This window comes from Lonchura striata, chromosome 1, assembly GCF_046129695.1.
Source record: "Lonchura striata isolate bLonStr1 chromosome 1, bLonStr1.mat, whole genome shotgun sequence".
NCBI lineage: Eukaryota > Metazoa > Chordata > Aves > Passeriformes > Estrildidae > Lonchura > Lonchura striata.
The window spans coordinates 105,808,048-105,824,147 of NC_134603.1; the positions used below are offsets into that span (position 1 = coordinate 105,808,048).

The 16,100-nt window shown below is 37.4% G+C and overlaps 1 protein-coding gene across 4 annotated transcripts in view; it reads right to left on the reverse strand.

Moving 5' to 3' along the window:
* Nucleotides 1–16,100, reverse strand: part of TPK1 (thiamin pyrophosphokinase 1) — a 300,425-nt gene that overhangs the window by 115,150 nt on the left and 169,175 nt on the right. For all 4 annotated transcript variants that reach the window (XM_077786372.1, XM_021531484.3, XM_021531487.3 and 1 more), the window contains one exon: nt 7,077–7,172. In XM_077786372.1, coding sequence (XP_077642498.1) covers nt 7,077–7,172 — 96 coding nt within the window. The remainder of the gene's footprint in view (nt 1–7,076; nt 7,173–16,100) is intronic.

Genomic DNA, 16,100 nt, shown 5'->3' on the forward strand with positions numbered 1-16,100 from the left:
ATTTCTCATGTCAAAAGATAAGGCTGTTCAAGATCTCCCACTACAATATCCATGTCCAAGACTGTGCCAATGCAAGTATGACAGTCTTTTGAGGATAATGATATGTCCTTGTAGCCCGACCACTGTTCCAGCATAAAGGCAATCACATCAGCAATAGCTGCTCTCAGGGAAGTCGTGCTCCTGCAAAGCAGAAGAGGCTGAAAGCGGGAGGAAAATCACATCTCCTATGAGAAACTTACAAACAGAGCAAAACTGATGGTTGCAAAGGGAACCACATGATTTTTGTTTCAAATATATTTAGCCTTTAACTAAGTTGAGAGAACAATTGCTAGCTTCCTCATTAGCTTCTGCAGTCTGGTTAATGAGCACATCCTTGATCTCTTGAATCCCTTGAACTGCCTAAATAAGCAGTATTTTACCCCTTGTTCTTCCTCTCCCCAAACCTTGATATGGGATTTAACTTTTTTAAACAAAGAAACTGAAATCAATGCATTCTCCAGAAACCCTACCCTGTCTGTGTCTTACAAAAATTATCATCATACGTCCAATACAAACCCCAGGAGAGCATACAAGGGTTATGTAAAGAAAATTTCTTGGTATGTGATGCACTGTGTCTGCATTTGCAGGCATCCATACTGCATAAAATTATTTGAAGGCAAAGATACCCAGTGTGTCTTGATGCTCACAGCTATAGTGGAACAGGAATACACCTTACATGATATTAGCATTTTTCTCTGGGAACTGGCAAGTTCTGATATCCTGTATTATAAGAAATGCATTTTGCCATATGTTTATAATAGGAAGCATTAAAATAATTTAGTAGTGGGAAAGATGGATTAGATACTGCATTCCTTGAAGGTAGACTCAGACCTTAAGAGTTAAAATAGTCTTTAAGGATATGTCTGACACCCTAGAGGAGGGATTTACTCCTGCTGAAAAGTATTATAAAATTCTACATTTAAGAAATGTAATTAACAGGAAACACTTCAGATTCATTTGTTTCTTTTGGACAGGAAAGGTTTATGAAGAAGATTACTATTAATAACTCATGAAAAATATTTTGATGCAGCACTTGACAGAATAAGAACCTTTTCATTACACATATTTAACTTCCCCTAAAATATGTCTCATTTGCATTTTTATTCTCCTGTGGAGCATTAAGAAAAAAAACTCAGTAGCGCCACCAAAACAGAAGAGGTTTATTCCCAGCCCTTCCTTCTATATAGAATTTGGTACTAAATCCACAGGCTTCAGTGTCCTTATGGTCCTTATGGTCCTTCAGGTCCAGTGGTGAGGCACTAGAACTGGTTCCAGGAAGAAGTTATGGATGCCCCATCCTTGGAAGTGTTCCAGGCCAGGCTGGATGGGGCCCTGAGCAGTCTGGTCTAGCTGAAGGTGTCCTGGCCTGTGGCTGTGGGTTGGAACTAAATGATCCTTAAGGTCCCTTCTAACTGAAACCATTCAGTGATTCTTATAAAAGCTTCACATTTCAGCTCCATGTCAACTTTGGGATTTTCCAGTATGCCTCTCCCCCCAGTTTTGGTATTGTTGTAACTTCCCCATTCTCAAATCCTGGTAACAGACTATCCTCATTCCTAGACATTGCTTTAAGAGCCATTCCCACTACTATTCTGGATACTCAGAAGTCTTCAGAAATGAAAACAAGTTGTGTTCCACCTTGAAATTACCAACTACCAACACGAGCAGCAAAATGATGATTTAGTCAGGAAATAAAAACTGATCTATTTGCTGCTAAAAAAAGCCACATCATCAGGAATAACCTCAACTGATAGCCAAAACCAAAACTAAACCAAATAGAGCCCAGTATTTGCAATAATTATACACTTTGTCTGTGGGTCTTGATGTAAAAAATTACTCTTTTAAAGTATCTTCTGATTTTTGTTTTAGGGTACTTTGGGTTTTCCTTCAGGGCCATTTTTTCTCATATGAAGACAAACCAGAGAGGGCTAAGTAAGCTGTTTGAACACTGCACAGCTCAAGGTGATATATGAACATCACTGTCTTCTCTTTGGCACTTTATAAACACAGGACTTCACTAACTTGTTTAGCCTTGCTCAACATAAAAGAAAATAGACTGATTTGATACTTTTTTAAAAGTATAAAGGGAAGAAGGCTTGCATTCACTTAAAAGAATTAATACCCTAGACTGCTGACTGATTGAACGTCTGAAGTGTAATTCTAAAATGGAAATGTTAGTAGAGTATCCCTTTATTGCCAAGGGTCTTTAGGAAGAGTTGGTTTGGATGTTTTCCCTTTTTCATACTGACACTGGTGCTTTTATCAATTTAAACACACTAACATTAAACCACTAAAAGGCATGTAGGTTTCAATAAAACTAATTTTTTATATCTTCAGCCCATATAACCAAATGAGCTGCTTTAACTTTTTTTAAGCAGAAAAGATAATAAAGCTAAATGAAAAGTCCCAGAGCTTAGTTTTAAGACTAAGTGGTATTTTAGATGAAGCAGTTAAGGAAAGTACAGTTTGCAACTCCGAGATAAAGATAATGGCTTAAATCTATCTTTATATTACGAGTATTCTTCTCGGAGCTGCAAAATTGATAAACACACTTTCAGTTCTCACTGGCATGAGCTGCTTCAAGCTGAGACCAGAGATGCTGTTATTGAAAGAGCATTTGATGAATATTGGGAATTGGAGCATCTTTCCCAACTATACCACTGGCATGCCGGTAGGCTGTGGACAAATTGCTTTTGTACTTCTGCTTTCCAATCTGCCAATCAAAGATAATAGCATACACTTCTAATGCAAGATCTGGTGGTCCCTAAATAAGATATATTGTAAGCTTGCCTATCATTTTGCCTGTTCAGTTGGTTTCTTGAAATAGCTGATGTTAAGATGAGAGAAAATTAAGAACAGGAAGTTGTACCAGACAGAAATAAGTTTATTTGAATGTCTTGTAAAGAAGAAAGAAAAGTACTCACATAACTAGAGAATGAAAAAAAATAGTGATTAAAGCAGTAAAGCAAAGTGTGCACACCTAATAGACCACAAACATTGTGAAAAACACACAGAGCAGCAACAAAGACAGAATTATTAAGACATTTAAAAAGCACCAGCTAGGGCCAGGAAGAACACTGACATAAAAGGTGTGCATTTATGTACGTACTTGCACATGTATGTATGTGCATGCATACTCACAGTCATGCAGAAAGAGAAAGAAAAATATCTAACAGCCTTTAGGTTGGAAAGAAACTTCAGGAGTCAGATTCTCTTGGTGGTACTTCATTGCTTCACTCGTCCAATAGAATGTAATTCACAAATTAATTAGGGCTGTGGAAAGGGAAGATTAAGACTGATTCTATCTTGCACATATAAAGGGTACTGCTTTGTCTAAAATTCACTGCAGTATGTAATTATAAATACATATAATTAGGTGACTTCGATCTCACAAAATGACTGCAATGCTGCTTTCTGCATGACTTGGCTATGCAACCAAAATATGCAATGTAAATCAGAAATGAATTACCCTGAGGATTCAGAAACTATTCTAAGAGTGAATTTGGCTCGTTATTCCAGCAGAATTACTGCTCTTTCTATTGAACAAGGAATTCAAAAACTAACAAAGTGTTTTTTCTCCCAGATCTGTATCTCAGCTGACTGTCAAATCTAGCTGCATATTTCCTTGTGGTAAAGAAATTTCTAAGGCTCTTATCAAACTAACTACCAGTAAAAATCTAAGCTAACCTTTTTTGATTCCTTTTTTACAAGTAGAGGGCACTGAGTGTCTACCTCAGATGCATTCTCACTCAGCTGACCTCCGAGAAAGCTGTTTGACACAGTTGTCTTTCAATATGCTATTTCTCTATTCAAAAGTTATTTCTTCAAAAGCTATTTGGATGAACAGGAAGAAAGAAAAGGAGGAGGATAAAGGTACAGAGACATGGAAAGCAAATTACACAACCTACTCCTTTTGGAAAAAAGTATCATCTGCATATGCTCAAGTGAGCTCAAAAACCTCCATGACATAGAACTTCCATAGAAGTGACTGATAAATCAGAGCAGAAATTTTAATCCGTTCAGTATAGCAGGTAAATGCTAACTTATTCTCTGACCAATGGAGGGACACCTTTTTTAAATACCTCAGCTGCTCACACTTGAATTTCATCCAGACAAACTACCTCGTGGGATTGTGAATCCATGGTGTATATTGAATGCAATTAACTTCCCAGTTTAACATATTGCTACCCAGAAATAGCAGCAAACACAGCATGACTTAGGCATCAATTTTTTAAACATACTAAAGAGATACTTTCCTTATTTTGTAACTTCAACTATAAATCACAGGAAAACAAATTTGTAGTGTCTCTTTGTCTTATTCCTCTTTGACAAGTGCTTTAGATAGAGTGGTGAAAAAATCAAAACTGGAGACAAATATATATTTTCTCTGGCACCAGGAAGACATATTCCACACAGTTAATACTCTCTGCTAAAAGGAAAACTTTTATGACATTTTACAGAAGGAAAATAACTCCCCTTTGTGACATGCAAGCTTGTCCTTGAGGTAAAAAACACAAATAGAGATGAAGAACCCCTTCTTTATCCACTTCTAAGTTTCAGACCCTGGACTTCCTTTTCTTCTCAGCTGTGTGTACCTCTCAAGTCACCACAGAATTCAATGGCAGCTTTCTTCGCTGAAAAAATTTGCATTCTTCTCAAAAATTTTAGGTCTATGGCTGCAAGAATCTCTTGTCGTACCACTTGACATTTTTTATGGCAGAATGTTACCCATAAAGAAACCTAAATTAAGTGCAAATTTCGGTATTTAAAGAGGCTAGATTTTCAGAAGAGCCAAGAGGTTGCATGCATAAACTGAGGCCAGTTTTGCAAGTGCTCAGAATCTCTGTGTCATTTGTGGACCAGACATCAATTCTGCATTATCAGGACATTCTGAAGAACCACCAAACCTCCTACTAAATAATTATATCCAATGCTTCTGAACAAAGGGCAAATTAGAAGCTGAACTAATAATTTATAGAGCTGTGATACAGTTTAGTCTTACATTTGCTTAAGTTTCACATTTTATCTCCCTAAGTGGAATCAATGACTTCTTCAAATTCCTTAGTCAGAGAATGCAGAATACCAGAAGTAGAAATGTATTATGCTTTATCCAGAGTGCATGAAAAAGACAGCATCTTATTATGTTTTATGGAACAGGCACAGCAAACAAGAAGTAGCTAGCATTTAATGAACATGGTGCTTAGTTTTAGAAAATTTATCTGTGTTAGTTCTTTCACCTCTGAAAAACTCAGACTGCATTTAAAGCACATCTCTTACAGGTAACAACATACAATTATAACTGAACTGAAATCTTATGTTTAGTGCATTGGCATGAATACTGCACAATTACTGCAATTACACTCAGGCTTGTACTCTACAAAATATCCTCAAAGATCACAATGTGGTATCCTTTAGTCAACTAAACACAGCTTTACTGTGAGAGTGATCACAGATCTCAAACTTGTACAAATAGACTACTTATTGTTTAAACACACCTGCTGTAGCTGTCATATTCCCACTGCTCTTATTTTAACCACACATTGATTATTCATCATAAAACCTCTTGCAATAGCTTAAAAAAATTGTTGTATAATAATAGATGGGATTGGATAATGAACTGAATCCAAGAAGTGTTTAAGTTCTTCCTCATTGAAAGGGCATTTCTATTAAAAGGAAAGCACCTTACTTGCCAAATTCAAAACAAATCCTAGGCATAGGTGCCTCATCTGTTCCAATGGCACTCATTACTATTCCTGTCCTAGATGCAAAGATATGCCTCTGAACTCTTGTGATGATAAATTACAGGGAGAAAGAAAATAAACAGTTTTATAAAGAGTTTCCTGGCTCACAGCCAGTCAGTAAGTGTATGGTGAAACCATCCCATCTCTGTCTATACTGATAGGGAAAAAAAACCCTGATGAACAACAGCATTGTATTGAGATGCAATTGCAGATGGGCATTGTGTGACAGCACTCCGAAGTGTCCCATGGACATTTATTGCCTTTAGAAGAACAGTGAGTTTCAAAGCAGCTTAAACAAAAAATGGTGAAATTTTTATCAGCCTGGGTGAGGAGGGAAGAAGGAGAGAAGGGTATTGGCATTTCGGTCCCTTGCTGCTTTGTTGGAGTATGGTAATTTCAGGAAATCAGGCAACTTTCTTGTCCTGCTACAATGAAAATGGGAAAAGAGGTTTCCATGTCTCTTTCCATGTTATGTTGTTATTTTAATTTTCTTACATGCCTCTTGTCACTCTGGGTGAAAGATGAAGCACCTGCTCCCTCTCTTTACTCATACATGAAGAGCAGAAGAGAGCGGTCAGCTCTTATGAATGACTGTTCCATGGGGAGGAAAGGGCAGCAATCTCAAGAGCTCATCTGCCTCCGACTCATCACATTTGAAATTCCCAAGGAATTTTACCTGTGCATCTCAGAGATAAAACAAGGGGTCCTCCAAAATTAAACTGTGGAAGGGCAGAGGGAACATTGCCTCCCTTGCCTTTCTCATGAAAAGAGATGGATAACTCCATATGGCTTCTTTTAAATTTAGTGTACTGGTTACTCTGCAAAGTCTGCCTTTGATTACAAGGGAACATTTTGCAGAAGGAGGTATTGCTTGCCATTTGTAATGTTGGTAGGATAAGATTTCCCCTCTCCATTTCACCTTTGAAAGGAGAGAGAAAGGAGATGAACATCAAATCTTAGTGTGCCAAGACTTGAAAATATATTTACATGCCAAAGTGGAACTCTTGCTTTGAACACCAGCCACAACAGCCTTCTGCACTTTGGGTAGTTCATTAACAGAAATCAATACAAGCTGCCTTTTAAGAAAGCTAACACTTGTTCATCGACACACTTTGTAATTCCTTTTAGCAGATGCATCAATGCTTACAAATGTGCAGTAAATTATGGCAAAACTGCAGAATGTCAAGGCTACTGAAAATAGTTTCATTTCAGTGCAAACTTGAAAGATTAACCTAAATACAATGAGAAAAAGAGTAATTACTAAGGAACACAGGAAAAAAGATGTGTTGTCTTTACCTGAAGGCCCTTCTTCTCTATCTTTTTCTGGAGTATTTGAAGGCACTTGGTGAAATCTGTGAGGTCCTGATCCATGGTCTCAATTAACTCACAGCCCTAGTGAAGAAGAAACAAAACAGAGAGAGAGAAAAAAAAGTCAGTAATTTTTCAATTTTGAGAACTAATGATCTCTTTGGTGAAATTTACTGCAGACAACCACTCAGCGTCTCTGCATGGAGATGCAGGATTAAGTAAAAGACCCTTATCCTTTGTAGGTCTCAGCTGAACTAGTTACTATGAACCAGCAGTTTGATAGGTATATACTCAGTTTGAGTATATACTCAAAGCCATTTGAGTACATCTGTGAGTTTGGATAAGCACATTTTACAGTGGTCTGCTGGATGGACAAATTCTGGTGTAGTGAGCCCTGGGTGATTGGCAACTTTCAGGAAAATGACTGTTCTCTCTGGTGCTGCACTTATTGTGTCTCTGCTACAAACATTCAAACCTGTATAAATGTGAGCACACAAAAGTATTCAAGCACCCCAGAAATGCTGCACTTGTACGGCAGTCAATTTGTAGTGGTTCAACAACAATTTTCTTGCACTGGGGTATTATGGCTGAGAACATGTTAGAGAAGAGCAGGAGTTCAGATTTCTTAACTGAGAGCTAAAGCAATTTCTAAGCCTCTGATAAAAAGCTGAGTAAGGAAAAGTGAAGTGTATCTACTGCATAAAGTTACTATTCAAAGAGGTTTAGAGAATAAAAAATACCCAATACAGCACTGTGAATTAAAATAAGAATCATACACATTGGATTTAGAAGTTCCCTCTCCTACCACTTCAAGGTCCCCTTAAAAGCCTCCTAGCTTTGTCTTACTTGACAGATTTTATGTTTCTGCCATACACAATAACAACTGATAAGAGAAAAGCATTGAGAATACAGAATCTTTGTACGTGTGCCTCTGTATATAAAGTACATTACTCTGTTACATCAGAAAAAACACAAATAACAAAGCCAACATAAAAATGTTAAAGTTGCCTTTACCTTGGTGATAAAAATAAAGGTAGAGAAGACAAAATTTCCAGGATTAGTGAAGGCATGGAGTTTAGTGAATTGCATGCAACAAAGTAACAAGCCTCCAACAGGAAGACATACACTACCACTGAAATGCTTTCCCACACAGCCAGAATGCATATAAAACCAAATAAAGTCATCACACAGTAGGGGATTTGGCTAAAGTAGAAGAGAAAAACAAGAAGATAATAACAGGTTTTCTATTACACTTCTCTCTTCAAAAACTTCTGAAAGAAAACTGGTCAAAAGTAGCAGCCTTTCTGTGACCTGATATTGCTCTAAATAGTTTTTCAAGTAGTAATAACAGGCTTGCAAAGATGAAACATCATGTAGCTGCAACAACACATGTAATCAGAGACCTCCATTGAAGAAGTGATGCTACTTCCCCTGCAAAATGGTGAGGGAAAAGGTAGCTGGATTCTGCACTCAGCGCTAAGCACAAAACTCTTTGAAGAGCTCCCGTATCTCCACTCTTCTCTAGAAAAGACCAAAAACGTAAAATTGGCAGGAGGAGACGTGACCCAGGCCATCTGGTGCCTGTAATGAACATGTGAGTTTGGCAACACCAGCCAGAGACACCCAGGGAGCCCAGGAAAGGCATAGGGTTGTTCAGTCTCACTCAGGAAAGCTCATTCACATCTGAAAACTACTGAAGGGACCTTGTTTATCAAAGCCACTCGAAATGAAAAGGTGTCTCATTCACTATGGATGGGGTGCTCTCAGACAGTCTTCATATCAGCACTGATTGTGGGAAGAGAGACCAAGCTGTGAGAAACCATGAGTATTTCATGTTTCAGTATTTCTCAGACAGCCTCTGAGCAGCTTGAGAACATGACAGATGAAGACTAAATCAGTGGCAGGGACAGCTACTGCTGAGTATGGGAGAAGACACAGCCTCAGTCACCAGCTCTTAAAATTGCAGCAGAGAAGTCAAGTCTTTTATCTTTTGCCAGGGCCATTCCTCGGCTTCACAGCATTGGCAGAAGTAAGCAGTTTATAGATACCAATTTATGAATGAAAAATTCAATCCCCACCCTGACTCTGAAAAATACTCCTTCCTGCAGTCATTAACAAGCATGATCTTGAACAGGCAGATTTTTCAGCAGAAGGTAAACTGCAATTCTATCAAGGTGTCTGTTTTTCTATTTGTTTTTTTTCTGTTTTTTTTTCTGTTTTTTTTTTTTTTTTTTTTTTTTATTTGTTTTTTCTGGTTATTTTAAATAATGGTTTACAACACCTTAAATTATGATTTATTACTTTATGCTACTACTAGAAACATTTCTCTTGAGTTTAATTATTTTCTACCTTCTCAGGATGTTCTTTGATAAAAAGTTATTCTAGAGGAACTGGAAGGTACTTCCAAGGTAAGCTAGTATTAGTGATTGGAGGGCACTGAAGGTCATTCAGCTCTGGGAGAAAGCTGTGATGCACCATGCATAGACAACGTATGTTCAGCCCAGCTACTGTCTTCTGTCCATATTCACATAAAAGACCTCAAACACATATCACTGGAATGCAGAGTAAATATGTGAATGGGATGTCAAATACATGTTCATTAAAGGCAGATTACTGTACCTATGAGTACAGTAAGAGGGTGCTGGGGCTTATAAGTGCCTGCAACTGTTTACTCACTGGCCCTTTCTTTAATGCTTTACACAAGTACTGCTCTAGATCATCATATCAAAAAGTGTTGATAGAGTGCTACCATTAAAACCAGCACTTTCTTCAAATTAAACTATAATTTCTCATTCTCTTTCCACATCAAACAGATAACCACTTGTAGAATTGGCAGAGATTTTAGTATTGCTCCTTTTGCCACAGTGTCAAAGAGACTGGCATGGTCAGATTGAACAGGGGGAGGGGACAAGCAGCAGAACTGGATACTGCATCCTCCTCTTTACAGTCTTGCTGAAATTAATGTCTGTGCAGTTCATGTTCGCTGATGGTATAACAGCCTCAGATAAATCTGTTGCTCCTGACATATCAACTCCAATATTCTATGCCACAGAATTGGATGACAATTGTAATGCAGTTCCTTTCAACCTTCACTGCATTATTCTGGAATGACAAAAATCTTCAAGACAGAGCTACCCAATGCAGTCAGAGTTTAATGAAAGGACAGTGTAACAATGCAAGATAGGCAATAACACATGCAGTTTTATAGATACCTGCTCAACTTAATAACATTAACCTTTGGTAAGAAAGTTTAAAAGCCAAACAAATTTAACATTAGGAAAGGTTAGAAAAATCAATAGCACACAGCAGGAAAGAAAACAATAGATTTCATCTGATGACGATACAGCTTTGGTGAATGATGGGATGGGGCACAGAGTATGAGGCTTTCACTGCTCTGTCTTATAGCATCTCTGGGAGGCACTTTGCTAAAGAAGGAGGAGTGTCAGACACACTCAATAGGATTGTTGAACCCTATGTTTCAGACAGACACTGAATTCAGACAGGCACTGAAATGTCAATCTGAACATCTTGGCATTTCTCCATTTTTAGAAATGTTACACATCACAGGACATTGTGTGTTTGTAGAAAGCAGTGTATAGTTGCCCATTCTCCCATGTTCTTCTTAATCTTTTATTAAGAGAATGTAAGGTTTTTTCTTTCTGTAACCTTTCTGAGTATGAGAACATAATTAGAACAGAATACATAAAATATCCTAACATGTACTCTATCTCCCAGGTCTTCCTATGGCAAACCATACAAGACTATCTTTTGAAGCCTGTATCTGGCTGTGCTCAGTGGGTGCACCAGTGACATTCAGTTCAGTCTTTTAACAATACCTGAGCACAGAGGCTCAACTTTGAGTTATCAATCTCAAACAGATGTACTTATGTATAGTGTTAATGCCACATATCCTCAAGCAAAAAGAGGAGAAAGGAGACAGTCTGTAGATTTTCTCAAAATCACAGCACTGACAAATAAATTTTAAGGAACATAAATTAAAAGCTATCTCCAAACATTCACATTCTCCTAGACTGCACAAACAGTATTGTACCCACTTTATCCTAATATTTCACTGACCAACTGAAGCTATAGATTCTCAGATTTCATTTGCAAGGGACTTTTCAAAGTCATTTGGTCCAATCTCTTTCTAAGAGTGCATTAGATTTGCTCAGGTTTCTCAAGGCCCTTTCCAGTCCAGGTTAAGTTGGGAAGGGAGTCACATCTACTAGGATGGAGATGCCACTTCCCTGGGGAACCTCTTCCTGGGCTCGACCATTCTTGTGAAATTTTCTTTCCCAGTGTCAAACTTATCTCTTGTATTGCAAATTGTGCTTGCTGCTTCTTCTCCTATCTCAATTTAAGGAAGAATCTCTTTCTGTTTTCTCTCTGCCCTTCCATTAAGACAGCAATATGATCTGCTGCTCACCTTTTCTTCTGGAGGTTTGAACAAGACAGTTCACATTAGCCTTTTCTCATGTCATATGTTCTAGACTTCCCTAAAATTTATTTCCCTCACTTGTACTGTATTGGCAAGCAGTATCTCCACTTTGGAGAGCCTGAAGAGGTCATTTAAGACCAAGGAGACAGAGAGTTCCTAGATCTCTCTTCCTTTTAAAGTAAACTTCTGGACACTCAATTTTGCCTCTCTGGTATCCTCTTCCTCTTTAGCCCACTCAGAGAGTAACTCCAGCCTTCACACTCCTCATACACTAGCAGCAGACACCTGAATTTTTTGGCCTCCCCAGCATTTTCATAAACAAATGTGAAGCAGACAAGCTTCAGACATGCTGAGTTGGACTCAAAAACTCTAGGAAAAAGCATACATGGATTGAAGCAAAGTACTGCTCTATGTACAGAAAGAGGAGCAGAAATGGACTGCAGGATCTGATTGTGGGTCTTGGACTAGGCCTAGTAAAGAAGATAAAACATATGGATGCAGAAGCCTACAAGTTCAACAGATGACAGACATTATGTTCTACCACCTCATCTGTAATAGGAGTGTGGTCTTTGAGGCCAGAGCATTCAATCAGCATCAAAAAGAAAAAAAATAGTCAGGGAAAATCTGTTTGCAGAGATGGCAGAAACCCAGACAGTGGTTGCTGGCCCAGTATTCCACAGCTCATCCAAAACACCTCTACCAGAATCAGAACCAAGTCTAGCATGGGATGTAGATGAGACAGGCTAGAATGTCACTTTAAACATTCTGAAAATGTTTAAAGATGCAGGATTGTAGAGAGACAGACAGAACAAGAACCTCTAATTTGAGCTACTTCTAGCCATAAAAATTGCATGGATTTCCTATATGTGGTAAGATTGAGTCAGCATGATGACCACACCAATATGGCTGGTTTATCTCTATGAATTACAACCAGAAGGAAATTAGTGAATGGAAGCCTTTTGCATTTGGGGAGTAGGATGCAAGTAAGGAAGGCAAAGCAGTTAAGTTCACTGGCTTCTTTTGGGAATATAAAATACTGTTGAACAAAAGTATTGAACAGCTTCTCTTTAACTCAGTTTAATTGTATGAATTGTCTTTTCATTTTTGAAATGGAGAACAAACCAATGTTGTGCAATTGGTGAAAATTATTTTTGATATTTAAATAGCCAAAATACTTAATTAGGTGAAATTAATTTTCTTTTAGTTTTTGGACTCAAATTTGGCTGACTTCCTGGCATCAGTAGAAACCTAATACTGTATGGATTGCTTCGCCCCCAATCCTAGGGTTCATGGTGTTTTCACTCATCCAATTGCACATTAAGGGACATTGCCATTCAGATTGACTAAAATAATTTATTAATCATGTTGAAGCTTATGCTCTGAAAGCTAAAAAACTGAAATTTACACTAAGGTGAAAGCCCCCTTACTGAAAAGCAAACCAAGAATGTTCAGGTTTGACTATCACTTCTAACCTTATATAACATCACTTGGTTTATTAAACAAGTGCTATCTGGTGGCAGAAACAAAATCAGTAAATATATGTAAACATATGCACAGTTCTACAACCCAGAAGCTACATGAACTTGTCAAATTTGACAAGCATTTAAAACAACAACAAAAAAAAAGCACTCTGTAGTTGAAACTGCAACAGCTGCAACCTCTCCCTTTCCCTCTTTCTATTTTGATGTCATCTTTTCCACAGTAAATAAAATATTTCCTGGTTTTGTTTTTAACGAGGCAGCATGTGGCTTCTGGTGGAGAATTTTTTTTTTTTGACACCATACATTTATGTTGAGATAATAGCAATGAAAGAGTTCATCTGCATTAATTAGGTTGTGCCCTTTCAAAAGAAAAGTCTATTGTTCATGACATAGTAATTACTTAAAGTGAACAAAATATGAGTCTGTTCAGTTGGTATCTGACCGATGCCAAAGAAAGCCACTGCACTTTCTTTGCCACCTATTAGATACCAAAAAACAGAAACCCAAATGTTTCTAAATCCAAAAAATCAAATGGAAGCAATCTGCCCCCCTGCTCCCCAAATAAAATAAAAAAAAAAAACCAAAAAACAAACAAACAAACAAACAAAAAAAAAACCAAAAAAAAAAACAAACCCAAAAAACAAAGTAAGCCAATAAACCCCACAAGCAGACAAAAACCTCCCCAGCACAGTTAATGTTCCATTTGCTGGAAAAATTTCCAGTATTTATCGGTACTGGAGCAAATTCTTCTGATGTATTCAGTTTGGTGAATGAAAGCAAACAAATTCTCACAGGTCAGAAAGTGCAGTGATATACACATCATTGCAACACCTTTCTCAGAAGGCCACTAACATCTTTTAAAACTTTTAAATAACTGAGCAGAGAAATAAGAGTGTTGCGTGAGAAAGGTCTGTGAGGAGTTGCAGTCTCATATTAAACCCACATCTCTCCATACCCATTTCTTGCATTTCAACAGTAGACCTACTTTTCTACATCCCTGTGCAACCCAAACATGTTATTTTTTCAATCTGATGATTAAAACTGAGCACAGTACAGCAGTGACAGCCACCTGCTATTTTTGGATCTTTGAAATTTCCCTTATGTGCCCTTTTCTGAAAATCAAAGATTCAGAGAAGGGAGTTTTAATTGATGGTCAGTCTCTCTCTGTAATCAGCACTGTGAAAGGCTTTTGTCTACCAAGATGGTTAGGCCCTTTGGATCCTAACCTAGTGATGGGTCTGATTACAGTACCTTGCTTTTCTTGGAAAATATCTTGAAAACAATAATTGCCCCTCTGTGCATTTACATACTAAGATATGAGGTAGCTCTTGGAAAGGAAATCAGAGTGCTGGAATTGCACGAGTCTGACAAAAGGCAAGCACATGCCACTGATTGTAGACAGCAAAAGCCACTACTTAGTTGTGTTATTGGCAAGTCTTGTTGACTTGTATGCACTTTGAACCAAGAAAAAGAACTGTGTTATTTTCAAATATAAGGCAACTACACTTAAACACATACTAAAACTCTCTTTGGTACTCTCACCAATGCAAATATGAGTCAAGCCCTTTTCTGAAATAAAGGAAGAAAGAAAAAATCTGCCTTAACCATAAATCCTATCTGTCATCCAGAAAGCTGAAGAAATAGGGCATGAAGTATTCTTTGCAATTCAACCATCTGAGCTGGGAGGGAGCGACAGAGGCCATTCACATTTCAAATATCCCACACAAATTTAATTTCAGTAACCAAACAGGGTTTTGTTCTGGTTTTTGTGGTTTTGTTGTTGTTGTTCTGGTGTTTTGTTTTTATTTTTTGTAGTTTGTATTTTTTCAAATTAAAAGGACTTCAGGTTAACAACTCTTGCTTTTTATCAGATAAGATGACAGATACTCTATAGAAATAAAATTAATAAGCAGACACTGCATTTGAATCAACCTTAGTTTGCAGACTGACTGCCAATTCTCAAGAACATCTGAAGGTAATAAAAACAAGGAGAAAACAGCAAGGCTTGTACTGAGGTGTTTTCAAAGATCTGGGCTGACAAATTTTAGACATCCTAAACACTATCTTAACATTTCCTTTGCCAGCAGCCAAGAAACCCAAGAGCGCCATGAGTGTGAAAAATGCATAGAAAATAGCCAAAGAGATGTTAACTTGGATGGCATAAAATTCCTTGCAAGGCCTTTCTAGTCATTAATCTTATTTAAATATATATGATTAGTACACCTAGTCCCTCTCTCTTGCATTTGGACATATTTTATGCAATGGAATTTTTGTTCCTTAGCTAGTATTTCCCAGTATGTCCTTACTTTCAGAGGTATGTAATTGCTCTGAAAAGAATTTGGATTGTTAGAGTAGAGCTGCATTTTACATGTTGATTACTGGACAGATTTTCTTGAGACCAGGCTCCAAATGTGTGCTAAGGAAAAAAAAAAAAAAAAAAAAAAAAAGTATTTTTAGACAACTGTCTGTGAGCACAAGATGAGTACAAAGTGATTTGAAGATTTTGATCACCTGAAGACAGCAAATTTAAAGGAGAAATAGCCTCCTATCATGGATAAAACTTCAAAAATTGTGTTAAGACAATTCAGTAGTTCCTCTTTTCTTTTTGCTACTGGGATATTAATAAAAACAGCAAAATTAGTCTCAAGACCAATCCTTCAGGAAAGATCCTAATTACTTCCCACTGCTTGCTAGTTTTCTTATGAATCGCTGCCTGCCTTTAATTGGTGTCTTAAGCTCTAACTTGACTAGATATGTGACTAGATAATACTCTTTTCTTTCCTTCTTATTTTTCTGTCTAACAGTTTCTAAAACCTCTCAGCTTCAGTGTAAGAGTTTATATCACAAGGAATAGAAGAAACTTTCTGTGGGAAGAGTTTATTCATTGTCTATAATACCCCATCGTTTCAGGATCATTTAATGTAGATCAAAAGGAGAATGCCAAACTATACAAATCCTCAGCACAATGCAGGTCAGCTTCTGTGTTCCAAATTTTAAATTATATTCCTGTCCTCTCTTTCTCCAGTTTTTCTTTCCAGTTATATTTCTCCTTTTCAATGGAGGGAATGGATAATTTAAACTTACAGAAATCTC